The sequence below is a fragment of the Canis aureus genome, chromosome 2 (assembly GCF_053574225.1).
Source record: "Canis aureus isolate CA01 chromosome 2, VMU_Caureus_v.1.0, whole genome shotgun sequence".
NCBI lineage: Eukaryota > Metazoa > Chordata > Mammalia > Carnivora > Canidae > Canis > Canis aureus.
The window spans coordinates 55,168,496-55,188,840 of NC_135612.1; the positions used below are offsets into that span (position 1 = coordinate 55,168,496).

Sequence of the window (20,345 nt, forward strand, 5' to 3'; positions counted from 1 at the left end):
TAAACTATTAACAGCGGAGGATGTCCATTTATCTGCTATAATTACATGGGTAATACATAATGCATTTGGAAATTCTTAATATATTCCATTGTGGGTTGCAGTTTGCCATGGAAACTTACCTTTTGGTGGAGAGGTGAGCTGCCTTTGGGGATTTGAAAGACTCTGACTAAGCAAACATTATTTAAATTTTAATTGGAATATAATTTTTCAAGATTACAGTAGATGTGTGGTCTGGATGATATAGTAGTTTTTAAAATGTAAAGAAAATTACTAATACAGTGTGGAGGCAAATAGTACTGCTAGCTCTGTACTTTCTTTGACCCAGAGGCATATGGAGTTGGTTGGTGCTAGATAAAAAGCCACAACTTTCCAAGGTAATAGCAACCGAGATAATACAATGGGGATCCAGTGCCCTTGGGTTTGTTATGAGGCTCAGAAAACACTGGAAAGACTACACAGGCCCCACCCTGCTGCGAGGGAAGCAGTGTGGTGTCACGGGCCAGAGCTTGGGCTTTGGCCTCAGAATACCCTTGATTCTAGTCCCAGCATCATCTATTTTGTGTACAGCCTTGGGGGTAGACTTCTGTGCTTCCATTTGCTCACTGTGAAATGGGGACAGTGATGCTACCCACAGAGGGCTGTGTGAGGGTTACATGAGGGTGCCTGGCAAGGGGGGACGGTAGCTGCCTCCACCATCTTCACTGTGGCCTTCACTCGTGCACCCCCATGGGCCTCGGGCAGAATGGGACAGGGACAAGGTTGCCCCCACCCACAACAATCTTCCTCCCATGTTCTGTTCATTCTTAGACTGACTTGGTCCATTTCTGTATTTTTAAGAGGTAAATGTTTTTCTTTAATATTTCTGGGTTTGTTTTTTTAAAGATTGAGAGAGAGAGAAAGAGGGAGGGAGCTAGAACAGGAGGAGGGGCCAAGGGAGAGGGAGAGAGAGAACCCCTGGCAGACTCTCTGCTGAGCACAGAGCCCAACTCAGTGCTGGATCCCAGGACCCTGAGATCATAACCTGAGCCAAAATCAAGAGTTGGCCACCCACCAACGAACCACCCAGGCATGCCCCATGTTTCTGGTTTTTAATCACTAGGTGCCTTTTTTTTTTTTAAGATTTTATTTATTTATTCATGAGAGACATACAGAGAGAGGCAGAGACATAGGCAGAGGGAAAAGCAGGCTCCCTGCAGAAAGCCTGATGGAGGACTCAATCCTAGGACTCCCGGATCACAACCTGAGCCAAAAGCAGACACTCAACCAGTGAGCCACCCATGTGCCTCTAATCACTAGTCTTTTTAACTGAATTATAATTTACACACAGTGAAATTCAGATATTAAGTGTTTGGTTCCATGAGTTTTGACAGCTCCATACACTTGTGTAACCACCACCCAAAGCAAAGCAGATACAGAAAACAAACATGCACACACACCTTGTACCTCACAGAAGCAGCCACTAGATTTCTAGCACCGTAAACCTCTTTGGCCTCCTCTTACGCTTCAGAGAGATGGATTTTATAGCATGTATGCCTGGCATCTGCCTTCTTTCAGTTCGTGTTCTTACGATCCCTTCATGTTGTTAGGTGTGCCAGGACTTCATCCTTTCTCTATTGCTCTGCAGTCTTCCATTGTAGGAATGTGTCACCTTGGATCCATTCTCTTGTTCATAGGCATCTGTGTTCTCTTCCCATTTGGGAGCTGTTAAGAATAAGGCTGTGTGAATGTTCTTATGCAACTCTTTTTTGGTGGACATGTGTATTCCTGTCCTACCTGGAAGTGGAATTGCTGGGCCTCTGGGCAGCTACAGATGTTTCCCCAAGATGTGTTGTCCTACATTCTTGCCCACTGCTGATGTGTGGGTGGTCCCTTTGCTCTGCAACCTCCCGCACTTGGTTATCTTGGCATTTCAAATTTCAGCCATTCTGGTGGATATGGTTTTAATTTTCATTTTCCTGGTGTCGAATGAGGATGAGTACCCCTTCCATATGCTTACTGACCATTTGGACATTCTCTTGTGAAGTGTTGTTCAGATATTTTGCTTGTTTTTATAATCAGGTTGTTTATCTCACTGGTTTGGTAAAAACTCTTTATGCATCACATATATTTTGTTAGTCTGTGGTTTGCCTTTTTACTCTCTTGGTGATCTTTAATGTGAACAGGAGTTCTTAATTTTAATAAAGCTCATTTTATCAGTGTTTTCTATTATAGCTGGTGCTTTTTTGTGTCCTGTTCAAGAAATCTTTCTCTAGCCCAAGGTCATGAAGATATTCTCCCGTGTTTTCTTATAGAAGCTTTATTGTTTTATTTTTCACCACAGGTCTGTGATTCATTTCAAATTAATTTTTATATCTGATGAAAGTAGGGATCAAGGATGAATTTTCCTCGCTCATGCAAGTCCAATTAGCCCATCATCATATAGAAAAAAAAAGTATTTTCAGCAGTGCCATTATTATAATCAGATGACGATAAATAGATGGTCATTTTCTGGATTCTTCTCTTTTCCTTGTTCTGTTAGTCTATATGTGTACCAATACCACCATCAGCTTCTAGAGCCTCTGCAGTAAAGCCTTCATAGTTGGTAGTGTAAAATTACTATTCTTTACAACTGTCTTATCTATTATAGGTCCTTTGTGTTTCCATACAACAGTTAGCATCAGCTTGTTAGTTTACTTATACACGTACACACACACACACACACACACACACACACAGCCTCCTGGGGTGGTATCTCTGGGAGTCTCTCGAATCTATGGATCACTTTAGGGAAAATGGAAATCTCAATGATACTGAATCTTTCAAACCATGGATGCCTTCTGTGTTTCCTTTCAGGTGGTTTTAATTTTCTCTCAGCAGCATTTTGCATTTTTCAGTGTATAAATTCTACACATCTTTCCTTACATATATTCCTAAATATTGGTGGGTTTTGATGCTTTCATAATGATGTTTTATTTTAGTTCCTAATTGTTTGTTGCTAGTTTATAGAACTTTGACGTTCTATGTAATTACCTGATAGTTACGTACCCGGTAACCTTGATACACTTGCTCATCGGTTGTCAGAGTAGTGTTTATAGATTCTTTTGGGCTTGCTGCACACAGGGCAGCCTTTATGCCCTGTTTCTTCTTCTTACTTTATTTATACTGTTATTTCATTTTTATAAGCATATGTCACTTTCATTCCATTTTTAAATGAGACCGGGTCCTTTTATGACATAATGATAAAACAGTGGTTTTTATTTTTGGTTTAGTGACCTTAACTGGGTAGAATGGGGAGGTGGCAACCATATGCTGATTGCCAAAATTAGATGTAAGGAGTGTTGTAGGTCCCTGAGATCTAAAACGCTTTAGAGGCCCTGAGATGGTTAATCTTGCCCTGTGCTTCTTAGACCTCAGTTTGGTGAAACAAGGCTGACGTATCAGGCCATTGAACAGTCTGTGGTCCCTTCAGGTCTGTGGTAAACAGCATTTGGCCTGACAGTGGGGCTTTCAGGGAGACACACAGAACACTATGTGTATGTTTTTTTCCTGCCTGTACACCACCCAGCCTTCCCTTTACCCCAGAGGAACCATATCATGACAGGAGCACCAGAACATGAACAAACTTCAGACAGAGCCGAGGCATTACTGCCTGTCTCATTGATGGTGTTTACCTCATTGATTTTGATTAAGCATCACCATGGAGAACACCAAAAGGTGCCTTGAAAAATTTAACCAAAAATTCCTGTATTTCAGTTGATAGGGGACTGTGCTTATTGCTCCTGCCATATATGAAACAAAGAGCCTGTGTGGCATTGTCTTCGAGAACATTTTTGCTCCTGGATAGCGGCAAGCTGAATATTAAAAGGCTTATTGTTATAAACGCAAAAAGAGGCTAACTGTTTGGCCTTGACTTGCTAGATTGTTTACCCTGTTTTTTCTCTGGCCTGTGATATCAGAAGTTCAGTCTGGGGGGGCACGTGCATCCTAGTGCCTAGGACTGAAGGAAGCTGCTGGCAGTTGGTTCTGCCAGAACCCCAGGCTTGTTGGGACACAGTTCCACTCTTCCCCCTTGCTCTTGCAGCTGAGCACATGGGAGCCTGTGGGGGGGTGGTGCAGGGAGCAAGGCAGGGCCCGGCCCCCCCCGCCGTGGTCAGCAGGTGCCTGCAGCTGTGCGTACCCTGACCTCCATGTCATGTGCTCTCTCAACAGTTGGCAGTCAGAGACGACACTCCTCCATGGCCCGGATACATTCCATGACGATTGAGGCGCCCATCACCAAGGTAGGGCATGTGTGGGCGGTGTCCAACAAGTGTGCAGGGAAGTCCCTTGTTCTTGGGGTTGCATGTTTCCAGTGAGAGGAAGCAGGCCCGCCTGATAAGAATGCTTTCCTCATTGTATGGAGCAGTCTCCTCTAATGAAAGAGGACATGTCACATGAACACAGAGGCTGGTCTGTTTGGTTGAGCACCGTGACCAGCCTGCCCCTCTGCATCGCCCTCCCTCCACATGTAGGGTTGAAACTCATGTGGTCTTCCCATGCTTTAGGTAATCAACATTATCAACGCTGCCCAGGAGAGCAGCCCCATGCCTGTGACGGAAGCCTTAGACCGTGTGCTGGAAATCCTGAGAAGCACTGAATTATATTCACCACAGTTTGGTGCTAAGGATGATGATCCTCATGCCAATGACCTTGTTGGGGGCTTAATGTCTGTAAGTATATTTGGCCCGGTTGCTGGCGAGAGCCTCCTGTTCTTGTCTGTTTCCCCAGACATCATTTGTGTATGGCTGGCCTACACAGAGCTCTTCGTGGGTAGGGCTCAGCGGAGGCCTGAATCCCTCCATCACTCGGGCTCGACTGTTCTTTGGCCAGAGCCGTCACCCACCTGTTGCCTGCCACCCAGGGAGACTTCAGCTCAAAGCAGAGAAGGGGGAGTCTTGACAGTCTGCAGGGCTAGGTTCTTCATTTTTGCTTAGGGGTCCTATGACGAATTTAAGTAAAACTTGATTGTTTTAAAGATTTTGAAAACTACAGCAGAAAAAAAATATGAAATGATTCATACCAAATTATGACACAGAAAGACTATATATGCTTTAAGAGGCACCAGAGGATGGGGCACAGTTTCCTTTCAAAACAACCTGCATAGATTTGGTGGTTTCATACCATGGGCTCTCGGGGGTCCTGGAGGCCTCCTCCAGCCCAGCTAGCAGAGTGGTCTCACCAGGGAAGAACAACTTTGTGGGAAACAGATCATTCTGTCATTGTCTTCACCTCTTGTCTTGGCCAGAAGTAAAATTTACCTCCTCACCAGCGCCAAAAAAAAAAAAAAACAACAAAAACTCCACTCCCCTCCCAGTGCTTGCTTTCTGAAGTTCACATCTTAAACAGAAGGCTCTAGACCTTCTATAGTAATCTGTAGGGTACAGTGGTTCCCAGGGACAATAATGTCTAACCGTGGTCCTACCTATTTGAGGCACAGGTGCCTCCAGCCTGTGGGTAAGGGGTGAAAATAATGGCGGTGGGGTGGGATTATGTCCTTGGAGGAGGGAGGAAGGGAAGGAAGATGGGAGAGCGGGGCTGTTAGGGGCTTGTGCCGTGGTCTAGGAGGGCTCTCACTCCAAGAGGCAGCCAGGGGTCTGAAGGTATGTGGAAGTGCAAAAGAATCCACTTTTCCAGAGGAAGCTGGAAATGACAGCCTCCTTACCCTTGCAGTAAGGAGGGTGGCAAGGAAATGGCAGAGGGGAGGCTTGAGGGCAGAAGCCAGTTGTCCCTGACACACCCAAGCGGCACTGAGGGCCCCCAGCAATGCTGGGCTTTGGGGCATCTTGCAAGCTTACCTTGCTTGTGTGGCTTGAGCTTAGACAGTTTTCCCAGCATCAGGCCCTGCGCTCTGTGTCAGGTGACTGAGTCCAGTTGTTAATCACAGGGGAGATCAGGGGGCATTGGTGGAGAGGCTGCCCTCAGCTCTCCTCGGAGACCTACTGTCCTGGCATTTTCAAGAAGTAAGGAATAGTTTTGACTTCTCTTTCTCTTGTTTCCTTGATTTTTATCAGGATGGTTTGCGAAGACTCTCTGGGAATGAGTATGTTCTTTCGACAAAAAGTGAGTTTTAACTTTTTAATTTTTCAGGGCATTGTTAATATTATAGTAACACAAATGGTGAAAACATTTTGCAGATATGTTTTCAGTTAATTTTTTTCATCTGTAAGAAGTTTCTTGGTATGTCCTATACCTCAGAAACAAAGCAGCTGTCCCCACCGGAGCAGTAAATACTATAAAGCCTATTAATTTTGTTCTCCACCACATCACTTTGCAGATCTTCAGCAGGTGCCCAGCAGTATAATCACCCCCATCTCCCTTCACGATGTCCCCCCACGGATAGCTCGGGCCATGGAAAACGAGGAGTACTGGGACTTCAATATTTTTGAACTGGAGGCTGCCACAAATAAAAGGTGAGTCCACCTGGAGCCTGGCAGACACACAGCTTGGTTCCAGGGGCCTCTGTGGTGAGCCATTGAAGGAGTGTGGGTTCTTCCAGAGCCCATCCCTGGTCAGGGAGGGAGGCTCTAGAAAGAGGAGCTGAGCAGCAGGTACCCCTGACCACCTGGGCCAACAAGGGATCAGGGAGGGTCGGCGGGGTCATGACTCCTGCAGAGACAGGACACTCAGGGCAAGTGGGAAGTTTAACAGGACTTACCTCTTCAAGTGGCACAGGTTTCTCCTGTAAAATACAGGTGTTAGTTTTTTCTGTATGTGGTGATATGTCGAGACAGCAGCACAGAGTCCCACTCGGGCTGGAACTGAAAAATAGAGATACACAGACACATTTGCTGACAGCCATCCCCAGATCTCAGCTGCTGTGTTGGTGACAGGCCTGGGGCCCCCCAAAACTCCATCCTGATCTGAGTACGCTCAGAGAGTGGGGGTGGGGTTAGGGATCTTACCTTCTATGTTGTACCTTGCTGGAAAAGAACAGTTGGCCAGAAGGGTGTAGTTGACATGACACACAGGGAAGACGGTAGGGCTCCGAACCTGGCCAGGCCCAGAGGGCAGTTACGGGAGAGGCGTGCTGTGCTCTGTGGCCCACAGGATACCTAACTCTTCAGATCTCCTCCTAGTCTGGGTGAACTGTTTCCAGGACAGCCCCTGCCCTTCAGTCGTGTTCACCAGGAGTCAGCCTTCTGGTATGTTCTGTTTCCATGTACCCCTCATGGGCAAGGACACTCCTATAGCAGACGAATCTTCGAGCACCTGGCTTACATGCTAGTGCCATGGCATTCATGTGAATCAGGCCAAGGCAGGCCACTTCAAACCCTGTGAGCCTGATGACCTCAGGATACTGCCTCAGCAGAGCCGTTTCTTGACCTTCCAAGCTGAAGGCCAGATGCTGGATCAAGGCTAACTTCTCAAGAAGGGCCTGACTTGGTGGCCCATTGACCACCTTCTCAGGGGAAACTTCCTCATGCTGCAGCACCTACCTCCAGATTGAGATCATTACATGACAAGTGACGGTATCTGGCTCATACACCATCTTCAGAAAGTGTTATTTGCTTCCAGACAGGACATCTGGCCCATATCATAGGTCCAGCGAGTGGAAAGGTGAGGACAGGGTTCAAGCCCAGCATCACATTGATTTTGAAGAATCTACTGGTACAAGTGAAAGTCTGAATGAAGAAGAGGGGTGGTGAGCAAACCTCGCCCCAGCCAGTGGGGAACACTGCTTGAGAGCTGGCACTGGGCTCCGGCCAAGGTTGGCAGTGGCTGCCAGAAGAAAGGGCGATGCTGCCCTGCGCCACTCAGACAAGCTCCACTCTCTGCCTGCATGCTCTCTGAAGGTTAACTCCACTAGCTGGTTGGGTCTGAACCTATAGGCTCCCAACACTTTGCCTGTTTCTTTTTGTTTTAATGTCTTGGATGTTTTTCTCTTTAGGCCTTTGATTTATCTTGGTCTCAAAATATTTGCTCGCTTCGGAATCTGTGAATTCTTGAACTGCTCCGAGACAACACTGAGATCGTGGTTACAGATTATTGAAGCCAATTACCACTCTTCTAACCCCTACCACAACTCCACACACTCTGCTGATGTGCTTCACGCCACTGCCTACTTTCTCTGCAAAGAGAGGATAAAGGTGAGCTGCATGTGCTCCATGCTTAGTGGGCAGGGACAATGGGGCAGGCTGTGGCCTCCGATTCCACAGAGGTGATCTGTGTGGGGCACCACTCCACCGGGGATGGGGGGCCACCAGTCTATAGGGGGACTGTTCACGTGGTCCCTACCTGTGTGCAGCCCAACCCTGGGAGAGTGCAGCCGCATGGGAAGTCGGGCAGGAAGCTGTGCTGTGGCTCTGTGGGTTTGATAGGTTAATTCATGACATGAGCCTCTTCCTTTCTGTGGGAGTGTGAGGAGCAGATTGGTCCTGTGGAGAAAACCAGCAAGAACAGTTAGTTGGCTGCAATTTGTAGGTTCAGAGTGAGACCCCCCCCCAGAATTACGGCCCTAACTTGTAGAGCACCACTTTAGGTGCCCCTCTACCCACCCCATCCCTCAGTGTCATCAAGGTTTGAGGCCAAGTTATATTCTTGCGCAGCACTATGCTCCCCTGGGGTTGCCAGCCCAGGCCAGAATTCCATCAGTCAAGAGGACACCCAGGTCAGAAACCTGGAAGCACTTCTGTTCTCTCTTCTCCCTAAGCCTGTGTCATCTAGTAGGTCACATGACAACACACACAAACACACACACACACACCCCGTGTCCTCAGGATTATCTTTACCTCATAATGCTCCCGCTATGGTCCTAGGGAGGGCCCTGCTTTTTCATCTACATGGTACCACTTAAGCACTCCTGACCCCCTGACTCCCATGGAACTCAACCACACTGCTGCACACAAGTTTTCTGAAACAGCACATCTGACCCCATTGTTCCCAGGAGTAGCTTCCCACCTCCTACAGGACTTAGATTTTATTTTCTTTTTAAGATTTTATTTATCTATTAGAGAAAGCAAGCACAAGCAGGGGAAGCAGCAGAGGGAGAAGAAGCAGGCTCCCCACTGAGTAGGGAGTCCAATGCGGGGCTTGATCTCTGGACCCCAAAATCATGACCTGAGCCGAAGGCAGACACCCAACCACCTGAGCCACCCAGGTACCCCAAGACTTAAACTTTAAAACTCCTCGGTATGATTATTCACAGCTTCCCAACACACAGGCCACATGTTGTTTTTAATACTCTTGCCCTTAATCTGCTATCCCCTGTGATGGTACTGCCTTCCTTGTGTCCCTACCTGTCCTTCAGGTATGCATACCAGCCTTTGGTCCTCCAGAGAGGCCTGCCTGAACTACCCTGCATCCCAAGACTGACTTAGATGCCCCAGTTTCCCATGTGTGCTCCACTCGGGCAGGCTGTTTTCCCCATATTTGGGGATATTCCCTCATTGGTCCATGCACTCTGTTTGCATAGCAGGTTCTTTTTCTATCCCATGTCTGTCCTGCTCTGTTGAGTCAGTGCTCTGGCCACTGGCACCCACTGGTGGCTGGTCACCACAGACTCAGAGCCACCTGGGCACTGTCTAGCAACTTTAGCTCCAGCTTTGAGGAGGAAGAGGGAGAGGGGGTTATGGTAGAAGAGCTTCACAGGAGAAAGGTTCCAGTCAAGGTTCAGGACTCACTGCCCACTCTCAAACCAAGTTCCTAGGAAAGCTTTTCATGTTGTAAATTACTTTGTTAGGGAAATTTTCAAAGCAGCAACTAGACTTACGCTGATCTGCCAAAGCTCTTGTGTTCTTTCCTTCAACATCTATCATAAAATGGCACAGAAGGTCCAGGGAGTTCCAGTGGCATCGCCATTTCACTTTCAGAAGAACCGCGGTTTTTGTGTCTAAGAGCAGGGCTTTTTGAGGAATGAGCAGCACCATGTCATTGCCTAGTGTCCTGGCACCTGGAGACAGCCCTGTGGGGCCATGGCAATCAGGCAGAGCAAGGGCAAGCGTCTTATCCTCTATGATGGAGTAGTGTGTGGAGAGGACGATATGAGGGTAACACCTGGCACACAGACCTACTGGGCAGCAGTGAAGGCCTCACCCCAAAGGTCAGATGTGTTCAGATCTGGGTCTTTCAGGTGCCCATTCACTGTTCCTTCCAGTTTTTTTTTTTTTAAAAGATTTTATTTATTTATTCATGATAGACACACACAGAGAGAGAGGCAGAGACAGGCAGAGGGAGAAGCAGGCTTCATGCAGGGAGCCCAACGCGGGACTCGATCCCAGGTCTCCAGGACACTCCCTGGGCCGAAGGCAACACTAAACCGCTGAGCCACCCGGGCTGCCCTCCAGTTTTGTTTTGTTTTGTTTTTTTAAAAAAGATCATGACCAACACTATAGGCATAATTAAGAGTCCAGAGAGAGCACTGTTTTATAAAATACAAAAACAAATGGGCAGGTAGGCACATCTCTGTCAGCATGGCTCAGTATATATAAAAATAGCCTAATTTTTGCTATAATTTACTGCTTTTAAATCACTCTAGTGATAAAATGCAAATATATACTTAGCTAACTTAAACATTTATCGAGATATAATTCATACAAGTCCCCCATTTAAAGTTAAAACTATTAAATTTTAATTTAAATAAGTTTATAGAAAAAAATTTATAGGACCAATGAGATGTGCACTTTTCAAGTGTCTATAGCATATTTCCAAAAATGAGTTGCTAGGACACAATAAGTCTTGATAAACTTCAGAATTTCATGGGTACATTTTCTAACCTTTACAGAACAAAACTAAAATTTAATAACTAAAGGTTAAATTAAAAAATGCCAGCTGCGGGGCACCTGGATGGCTCAGTCAGTTAAGCATCTGCCTTTGGCTCAGGGCCTGATCCCAGGATTGAGCCCCATGGAGGGCTTCCTGCTCAGCAGGGAGTCTGCTTTTCCCTGTCCCTCTGCTCCTCGCCTCACCCCAGTGCTCATGCTCTCTCTCAAATAAATAAACTCTTAAAAAAAAAGAAAAGTCAGCTGCTACAAATGAGAAAATGTTTTAAATAATTTTAGAAACCAACACAATGAAAAATCTATATATTAAGACCTACAGAATGAGACCAAAATGATATTCCAAAATGATTCTTTGAAATAACCAAGAAAATTAAATTCTAGCCAAACTAATCAAAAAGTGCAGAAAGAAGAAAGTGCCAGACACTTCTGTACTAACTTAAAAGTCTTAAAATAAAATGTTTCACATCACATACTAGAAGTAGAAAACCAATAGGTCAATACCATGAAGTAGTTCTTAACCTCCATCAACTAAATTCTTCTAATCCAGCTCTTGACTCAGATGGTCAGGTGAGTTCTTCAGCCCCTTGAGGGATTTTTCCATGTTACGTAAACCTTTTCAGAGACTTAAAAATGATGGACAACTTCCAGATTATTTTTACCAAACTCACAAAACCCTGACATCAACCTGACAAAGATAGCACCAAAACGGAGGGAAATACTAGACCAACCCCACTAATGTAAGTGATGCACATTTTAAATTATTTCTCTCTCAGTAATACTAGTTTACTTTGGGCCAAGTCGGTATCTGACTTTTTGTGACCACTTTTTGTGGTCTAAAGTCACACTGGCTGAGGAGGTGACTCCTGTCTATTGAGGACGCTTCGTATTTTGGTAAGTCCTTAACTTGTGTGAGATTGAGAATCATATAATGTTCCCTAATTAACAAGTACAAACATGCAGCTATTTCTCAGTGAAGGTAAGGAAACTGGATTTGTTCAACAATATGCTTTTCTCAGAAATCTGGAATAGTTTTACCTTAAAGTAATGGGGCAAAAAGAAAACTATACAGAAGCTTCCCTCCTTTCAGCACCATGCCTTCGTTTTTAAAAGATCTCTTGTTTGCAGCAAACTTTAGATCCAGTTGATGAGGTCGCTGCCCTCATCGCAGCCACCATCCACGACGTGGACCACCCTGGGAGAACCAACTCCTTCCTGTGCAATGCTGGAAGCGAACTGGCCATTTTGTATAATGACACTGCTGTGCTGGAGAGCCACCACGCGGCTCTGGCCTTCCAGCTGACCACCCGGGATGACAAATGCAATATCTTCAAAAACATGGAGAGGTGAGAGCACTCACTGAATAGGGGAGTATGTTGGTCCCTGTAACAACTTTGAGATACAATTCACATACTATAGAGTTTATTCATTTAAAGTGCACAGGGGTTGTCAGTATGTTTAGAGTTGTGTGGCCATCACCGCAGTCAACTTAAGAATGTTTCCATCATCCCCCAGAAAGAACCTCAGATTCATTCATTGACTCTCACTTTCCCTGCCCCAAGTAGATCCCGCAGCCACAGGCAACTACTGGTGTACGTTCTGGCTCCAAAATCTGCCTACTGTACACATTTTGTAATAAACAGAAGCACACCCAGTGTGTGGTTCCTGCCTGGCTTCTTTCTCTTAGCACGATGCTTTCAAGGTTCATTCAGCTCTTTTATGTCTTGACATTTCAAGACACCAAAGTATAATGCTGACATCTTGAGCTTCTAGAGACTCATAGAAGCTTTTTCTCCGAACACTCCTCTCTGCCCTCCTGTGCCCAGCACACTTCTCATCATTGTCAATGTTCACATGTTACTTAGAGGAAGCCTTCCCTGACTCCTCATACTAATTTTCCGGTGCTAGATTCCTTCATAGCACTTATCACATGTTTAAATAATCATTCTTCATTACTTGGCTAAGGCTGATTTGATTAAGTTCTGTAAGATCACAGTAGCCAGTGCCTTTTGTTCATCACTGTACCCTCAATGTCTAGTAGGGTGCCTGGTCCAGGGGAGGGACCTCATAAATATCAGATGGAAGAAGATAATTTTGATTCATAAGGAACATTTTATAGGAGATTTTTTAAAAAGGAGATTCCTGTTACAAAACTCCCTTTTGCACTGTTCTAGAATTTCACTAGGTTTTATTCATAGTTGCTGGTATATATATATCAGTTAGCTCTGGACAGATACACAAGACCCTGATAACCTGGGTGTGTCCAGGGGAAGCAGTGGGGTGACTGGAAAAAAGAGGTTGAATAGAGATAAATTTTACAAAATGATTGAATAAAAACAAGGGCTGGAGGGAAGAGGTAGGCAAGTATCCCCTGTGAGTTTCTCAGCTGTCTTGAAGTTTCTGGGCACTGAAATTGTTGGATCTTAAGGTTCCTCTATAGAGGGGGGTACATTCTTCATAACCACAGATCTCTGCCTTTGTTCGCTCCTACCATGTTCTCTTATGCTAAGAACTAGGTGTCTTCTGCTACAGAATGACAAGTGTTGCACCTCTGAAGTCTTGCCCATAAGCTTACTGATTTTAACTTCTATTCAGTTTCCCCTTGCTAATAATCTTGTTTTAAAGTATGCCCTGTGACTTGCACTGACATTAGAATTTAGGTCCAGTGGATGCTATCCTAGCTAACAGATTGTTTTCAGGAGTATCTGTCTGGTCTGGATGAATCCTCCATAGCACCCTCTCGTTTGTCATCTGAAACAGGAATGACTATCGGACGCTGCGCCAGGGTATCATCGACATGGTCTTAGCCACAGAAATGACAAGGCACTTCGAGCATGTCAACAAATTTGTCAACAGCATCAACAAGCCTCTGGCAGCCCTCGAAGTAAATGGGGTAAGGGAAACTGAGTGCAAAGAGAACCTGTATTTGAGGCCCTTATCCCTGTGTGTTGTGGAGACACAGAGTGTAAGACATAATGAGCTGGAGAAAAGTTCCCCAGGAGTTCCTTGGATTTAATTTCCATTGGTTGAAAAATTATTTATTCATGAGAGAGGCAGAGACACAGGCAGAGGGAGAAGCAGGCTCCCTTCAGGGAGCCCGATGTGGGACTCAATCCCAGAACCCCAGGATCACTGCCTGAGCTGAAGGCAGACACTCAACCACTGAGCCACCCAGGAATCCCTGGTTGAAAAATTATTTAAAGTATACAGACTTGTCAGGAAAAAATTAGACCTCCAAAAGTAGATGTGGAAGCTAAAACTAACTTCAGGCAGGTGATCCATTCCTGTGCCTGTTCTCATATTCCTCCCAACCCCTCTACTTGGGCATTCTGGGGTCAGTTGGCGCCCTTGAGGTCTCCCCCCACAACATTCCTCACTATGTACATGCTGTGGCAGCAGCCACTCTCCCCTGCTGGTCTCTGTCACGAGAGGGTGGGGGGTTGAGAAGGACCCTGTATTTTGGTCCCAAGGGTGACATTGTTGTACATTTCTGGATTTGAGGCCTGGAGTCCACAACTGCCCAGCAGGAGACCACAACTCAAGAAGCAGACAGATCTGAGTTCTCATCCCAGTTTTGTTTCGCCATTTCCTTGTCTGTAAAATGAACAGAATCAAGCTGAGGCATAGGACTAATGGGCATAGGGCAAAGTAGGCACTGAATAAAAGGTACCTATTATACTAGATCAGCATGAGATCAGCACCTATAGCATATATTTTCGTGAACCCTCTTCCTTTGAGGCCCTACCACCTATCCCATATACACTGAACATCTTGGCACCAGCTCACAATCTTTTTCCATGGCCCTCCTCCCCCTACTCCTATCACCATCCTGAGAGTCTTTATCAAGCACAGAGATGGTTTATCCTATGAGGCTAGGATCATCATTCCTTGAATTCTAACCCCACTTGACATGTACAACTCATCCGGTCATAGCCTTTGTCCCTGGCCTTCTAGCTTATTACCCCTTCGTGTGTGTTCCTCTTCAACCCAATTTGAAATATGTTGAGAACTCTGCTTCCTTCATCCACCCCTGTTCTCCCAGTTTGTCAGCCTGCTTCTGACTTTACTTCCTTTCCAAGGACTTCCATTGTGGAGTACCCACACCAACCTTTTTTAGTGGCTCCTGCCATCCTGGGTGGGATGTCACCTAGGCCACCGTTCCTAGCCAACTCTGCAGGCTTGGTTTCTTTCATCAAGTCTGGGCAGGTGCCAGACTCAACTGAGTATTCTGTTCTATCTCATCTGTTAGTACTTGGGTTACTTCTGAGACTGGAAATCAATCTGTTGAGCCAGTCAGATGACAGACAAAGTAATATGAAAGAAAGTGGTTTACAGTTGGCAGGACTGAACCATAGTCACAGCTGACAAGAGGAGTGTCAACACAGAGTTGATAGGTGGTGGAAAATTTGACAGCCTGGGCTCTGGATGGGCATGTGCCCGTCTTGATGGCATAACCGTCCCCACTGAGATGGGACCATCAGGCCTTTTTAGACTATTGTGATTACTCATTGAAATCACATGACCCTTCTTTGGAAAGCATGAGGAGACCAGCTCATTCCTGTCTCTGATGGTGCTCTTTGCCCTGATACTCCCTCTTCCAACCTGAATTTGCTTCAGAGGGCTTGTAACCACCAGGTCTGTTATACCATGTGTGGAGAACCCATACCAATGGCACGCCTTTAAACAGGACAGCATGTGGTACTATGAACAGAGCAAACCCAGGACTAAAGGTAAATCTGAAGTTCTTATTCTGGCTCATCTGGGTGGCTCTGAACAAGTCCCAATGTGCTCATCTATAAAATATAGTAGTAGATGATACTGCTTTTCATGCCTACCACAAATCTTTTTGTGAGTGAAGATCAAAAGAGAATGACTATTAAGGAAGTAAGAAGTAACACTCTATCTGACAAATCCAGGTACACTGCCAGCTAATTCTCAAGATCATATCTATCATGGGCCTGGATTGGGCTGTGCAAACCAAAGAGCCTGGTGCACCACACAATTCCTTTTGAGGGAAGGGCAGAGAAACCTTTTTTTATAAAAGATACTGCTCATGTCCCAAGGGAGAGCAGTAGAGATAGAACAAAGAAAAAGCAACTGTTGAGCAATATCTGGAATGGGAAGAAGAGAAGAGTCAAGAAGGGGAGGGGGCACAAAAACCAGCCTCCAGTGCTACCCTCTACTCTTAAGTCCTGCTGGAATCTCACCGAGCCTTGGTTTTCTTTTTTGTCAAGTGAGGAGCTGAGCTCAATGCTCAGATTATCCTCCTCACTGTTCTGTGAACTGCTTCACTTGTAGGCCTTGGTCAATGCTTTACTAAGTGTACAGTGGAGCCACACCTAGAAGACAGGGAACCCACTTTGATTGCTTTGAACTTGTCTTCTGTTTTAGGAAGTGAATAGAGATGAAGAAGCCATAAACACTATGCTTAGAAGTCCAGAGAACCGGACTCTGATTAAACGGATGCTGATTAAATGTGCGGATGTGTCCAATCCCTGCCGACCCCTAGAGCAGTGCATTGAGTGGGCCGCACGCATCTCAGAAGAATATTTTTCTCAGGTGAGATACAGCCTCTTAGGCTCCTTAAGAGAGAGAAATACAGTAAGACCATTAGAGGTAAGGGGCATAACACTCATATCACAGGCTTACTGGTAATGAATTCGATTAGTTTTTCCCTTATCTGAAAATGTATTTGCCTTCTTACAGAAATATCTTCACTGGCTGTAGAATCTGGGGTTAACAGTTTTCTCCCAACAGTATTTTACATTGTAGTCTACCCTTCATATTCTCTCTGGGTAGAAAAAATTATTCTGGGACAGAAAAAAAAATTAGAAAATACAATGGCTAAAGGTTTTACAAATTTACTGAAAGCATATACATACAGATTTAAGAAACACAACACACCCTCATCTATGCTCAGTCATGGTCAAGCAGCTCCAAGCCTTCCAGAAAAAAATGAAACGCAACTTATAAGAGAACAATGATTCTCATTCTTCTGACTGCATGTCAAACTATGAAAGCCAGAGAAGAAGGACTTCTGCAGAAAATGGGGAAATAGGAGAATCTTAGGCATACCTTATCCATGGATACACCTAGATAATACCCACAGCAGTATAAATGATCTGAAGACTGTCAGAAAAGACTCTACACAGCTAAATGTAGAGAATGTGGCTGTATCCAAGAGGATAGGAAGGGCATAGACACCATGAAGGAGCCTAACTGACCTGTAGGACCATCCACAGTAGGGAGGATACTGCAGGCACAGAGAGGGGAGGGGGCAAACTCCACACCAGGAAGACAAATCTCCATAACATCTGGCTTTGTAAAACAGAGAGGTTTAACTTCTCAAGTTCTTAAAATCAATAGGGCTTATGACCTGATTCTTGGTTTTCTCAGGGTTGTGGGATCAAGCCCCATGTCAGGCTCCACACTCAGCAAGGAGTCTGCTTCAGTTTCTCCCTCCTCACCATATACCCCACCAACCCTATGCTCACCCATTCTCTCACAAGTGAATAAATAAAGCTTTAAAAAAAATTTTTTTTTAACTCGGCGGGCTCAGCTCTGAGGCAGGCAGACCACCACAGGAAACTGAGCTCCCACCCTTAGAAACAACAAAACAGTTCCACAGACCTATAGTGTAGAAATAGCAGTTTGGAGGGAGCTTTTTTTTTTTTTTTTTTTTTTAACTAATCTCAGAGCCAGTGGTGGAAGGGGAGGGATCTTTGGAAACTTCTCCAAAACCAAGAGCTGCTGGGTACAATTTCCTTCCCCCACCCCTCAGCCCGGATACACTGGACACCTGTGAGAATCAGCATGACTGGAATACTACCTAACTTGCTGATAGGAGGCCCCAGTCCCACGTTCTGTGGATATACCACCTCTGGCCTGTCTTGGTTCCAGATCTCCTCCCCCAGCAGACTTATGCAGACCCCACCCTGTTTCCACACTCATCTGTGGACCTGACCCTTCCCAACCGGCCTCACCAGAAGTTTTCCAGAGTGGCTCCAGTCCCCACCTACAGCAGACCAGGCACAAATCTTGCTAACACCTTGCATTCTCCAGTACCCCTTCCCCCTTCAAAATGCCTTTAGCAGGAGTCCATCCAAATCAGTGCCATGAGCATAGCAGTGTGCAAAAAACCTGGATTGGGGTCAGCACCACCCCAAAGTGACTCCTGCCCCAGGGAGAGGGTAAGAAAACCATACATACCAGTTCAACTATAGCACAAGACAGGCCCACTAACAACGTAGGGACCAAACCTACCCATAATAGGCAGAGATAGCCATTTCAGACAACTGGACTGTAGACAAACATAGCCCAGCAACGCACAGAGGAGATAACCCTGAAGTACCAGGTTCTGGTGAACAGGGGACACTGCACTGCAGGGTACTACAGGACCTCTTCTTCATAAGGCCATTACTTTTAGCTGAATTTCCAAACAGAGAGCTAAAAAATGTGGAGACAGAGGAGCATGTCCCAAATGAAGGAACAAGACAGAAGCACAGGAGATCTGAGTAGAACAAAGATAACATGCTCGATGGAGAAGTTAAAATAATGGTGATAAAAATGCTAACTAGGGAGCTAACTCAGGGAGACCTCAGTGAGATAGAAAACAAAGAACCAGGGGATCCCTGGGTGGCGCAGCGGTTTGGCGCCTGCCTTTGGCCCAGGGCGCGATCCTGGTAGACTCGGGATCGAATCCCACATCGGGCCCCCCAGTGCATGGAGCCTGCTTCTCCCTCTGCCTGTGTCTCTGCGCCTCTCTCTCTCTGTGACTATCATAAATAAATAAAAATTAAAAAAAAAAAAAAAAAAGAACCAGTCAGAGAGAAAGAACTCAGTAACTAAAATTTAAAGTACACTACCAGGGGATCCCTGGGTGGTTTAGTTTCTGCCTTCAGCCCGAGGCATGATCCTGGAGTCCCAGGATCAAGTCCCGCATTGGGCTTCCTGCATGGAGCCTGCTTCTCCCTCTGCCTGTGTCTCTGCCTCTCTCTCTCTCTCTCTCTCTCTCTGTGTGTCTCATAAGTAAATAAATAAAATCTTTAAAAAATAAAATAATTTTTAAAATAAATAAAAATAAATAAAATAAAATACACTAACAGGAATAAACAGAGGAAGGAGAACAACAGATCAGTGACCTGGAAGACAGAGTAGAGTAATGGAAAGCAATCAAGCTGAACACAAGAAAGAAGAAAAAGACTACTGAGAATAGATTGAAGGAACTCAGTGACACCATCAAGTATAACATTTCATTATAGGGACCTTAGAAGAGGGAGAGAAAGAAAAGGGGGTAGAAAATTTGTTTGAAGAAATAGCAGAAAACTACTTGAATCTGGGGAAGGAAACAGAAATCCAGATCCAGGAGACACAGAGAGGCCCCAACAAAATCAATCAAAGGATGCCTATTCCAAGACACATAGTAATTAAAATGGCAAAAAAAAAAAAAAAAGTAATCTTTAGAGCATTTTTAAAGCAGCAAAATAAAATAGTTACATAAAAGGGAAACCCCATAAGGTTATCAGCTGATTTTTCAACAGAAACTTTGTAGGCCAAAATAATTCATCACCACTCAAGCAGCCCTACAAGAAACATGAAAGAGAATTCTTTGAAAGGAAAGACCATAGCAGGAGTAAGAAATGTAGGAAGCACAAAAGCAATAACATTAAATATATCTATAAAAATCTATCAGTGGATTCACCAAAGGATGTAAAATATAACACCATATACCTAAAATGTGGGGAAGAAAGTAATAAAAATTTAGTGTTTTTAGAAGAGGTTCAAACTTTAAGATTTTATTTATTTATTCACAAGAGACAGAGAGAGGCAGAGGGAGAAGCAGACTCCATGCAGGGAGCCCGATGTGGGACTCGATCCCAGGACTCCAGGATCATGCCCTGAGCCAAAGGCAAAGCCACCCAGGCATCCCAGAAGAGGTTCAAACTTAAGTGACCATCAACTTAATATAGACTTCTATATGCATAAGGTGTTATATATAACCTAATAGTAACCACAAATCAAAAACTGCCAATAAGCAAAAAGTAAAGAGAAAGGAATCCAAATATCTCACCAAACAAAGCCAACTAATGGTTAGAGAAGGGAGCAAAGGAAGAAGGGAACAGAAAAGAATAAAAAAACCACCATAAGATAAGTAACACAGTGGCAGTGAATATGTACCCATCAATAATTTTGAATGTAAATGAACTAGACAATGAGAAAACCTAGGATGGATGGGCTAGATCCAAAAACAAAACCCATCTTGCTGCCAACAAAAAACTCATTTCAGACCTAAAAATACATGCAGACTGAAAGTGAATACATGCAGAAAAACATTTATCATACAAATAGGTGTGAAAAAAAAAGCCAGGGTAGCAGTACTTGTATAAGACAAAATAGACTTTAAAACAAAATATTATAACAAGAAACAAAGGAGGAGGGATCCCTGGGTGGCGCAGCGGTTTGGCGCCTGCCTTTGGCCCAGGGCGCGATCCTGGAGACCCGGGATCGAATCCCACATCGGGCTCCCGGTGCATGGAGCCTGCTTCTCCCTCTGCCTGTCTCTGCGCCTCTCTCTCTCTCTGTGACTATCATAAATAAATAAAATTTAAAAAA

The 20,345-nt window shown here is 45.0% G+C and overlaps 1 protein-coding gene and 1 long non-coding RNA gene across 9 annotated transcripts in view; one reads left to right on the top strand and one right to left on the bottom strand.

The window, feature by feature from the left end:
- Nucleotides 1-20,345, top strand: part of PDE8A (phosphodiesterase 8A) — a 157,302-nt gene that overhangs the window by 116,355 nt on the left and 20,602 nt on the right. For 6 of the 8 annotated variants that reach the window (XM_077873460.1, XM_077873446.1, XM_077873399.1 and 3 more), the window contains 8 exons: nt 4,189-4,259; nt 4,524-4,688; nt 6,030-6,078; nt 6,293-6,428; nt 7,907-8,105; nt 11,847-12,079; nt 13,494-13,626; nt 16,125-16,292. In XM_077873460.1, coding sequence (XP_077729586.1) covers nt 4,189-4,259; nt 4,524-4,688; nt 6,030-6,078; nt 6,293-6,428; nt 7,907-8,105; nt 11,847-12,079; nt 13,494-13,626; nt 16,125-16,292 — 1,154 coding nt within the window. The remainder of the gene's footprint in view (nt 1-4,188; nt 4,260-4,523; nt 4,689-6,029; nt 6,079-6,292; nt 6,429-7,906; nt 8,106-11,846; nt 12,080-13,493; nt 13,627-16,124; nt 16,293-20,345) is intronic. The other 2 variants (XM_077873409.1, XM_077873439.1) reach the window with 1 other exon arrangement.
- On the bottom strand, nt 328-8,499 carry LOC144298473 (uncharacterized). The gene is made up of 3 exons (XR_013365409.1): nt 8,254-8,499; nt 6,674-6,776; nt 328-4,957 (listed from the first exon to the last, which is right to left on the bottom strand). It is a non-coding gene; the product is annotated as an uncharacterized LOC144298473 (long non-coding RNA).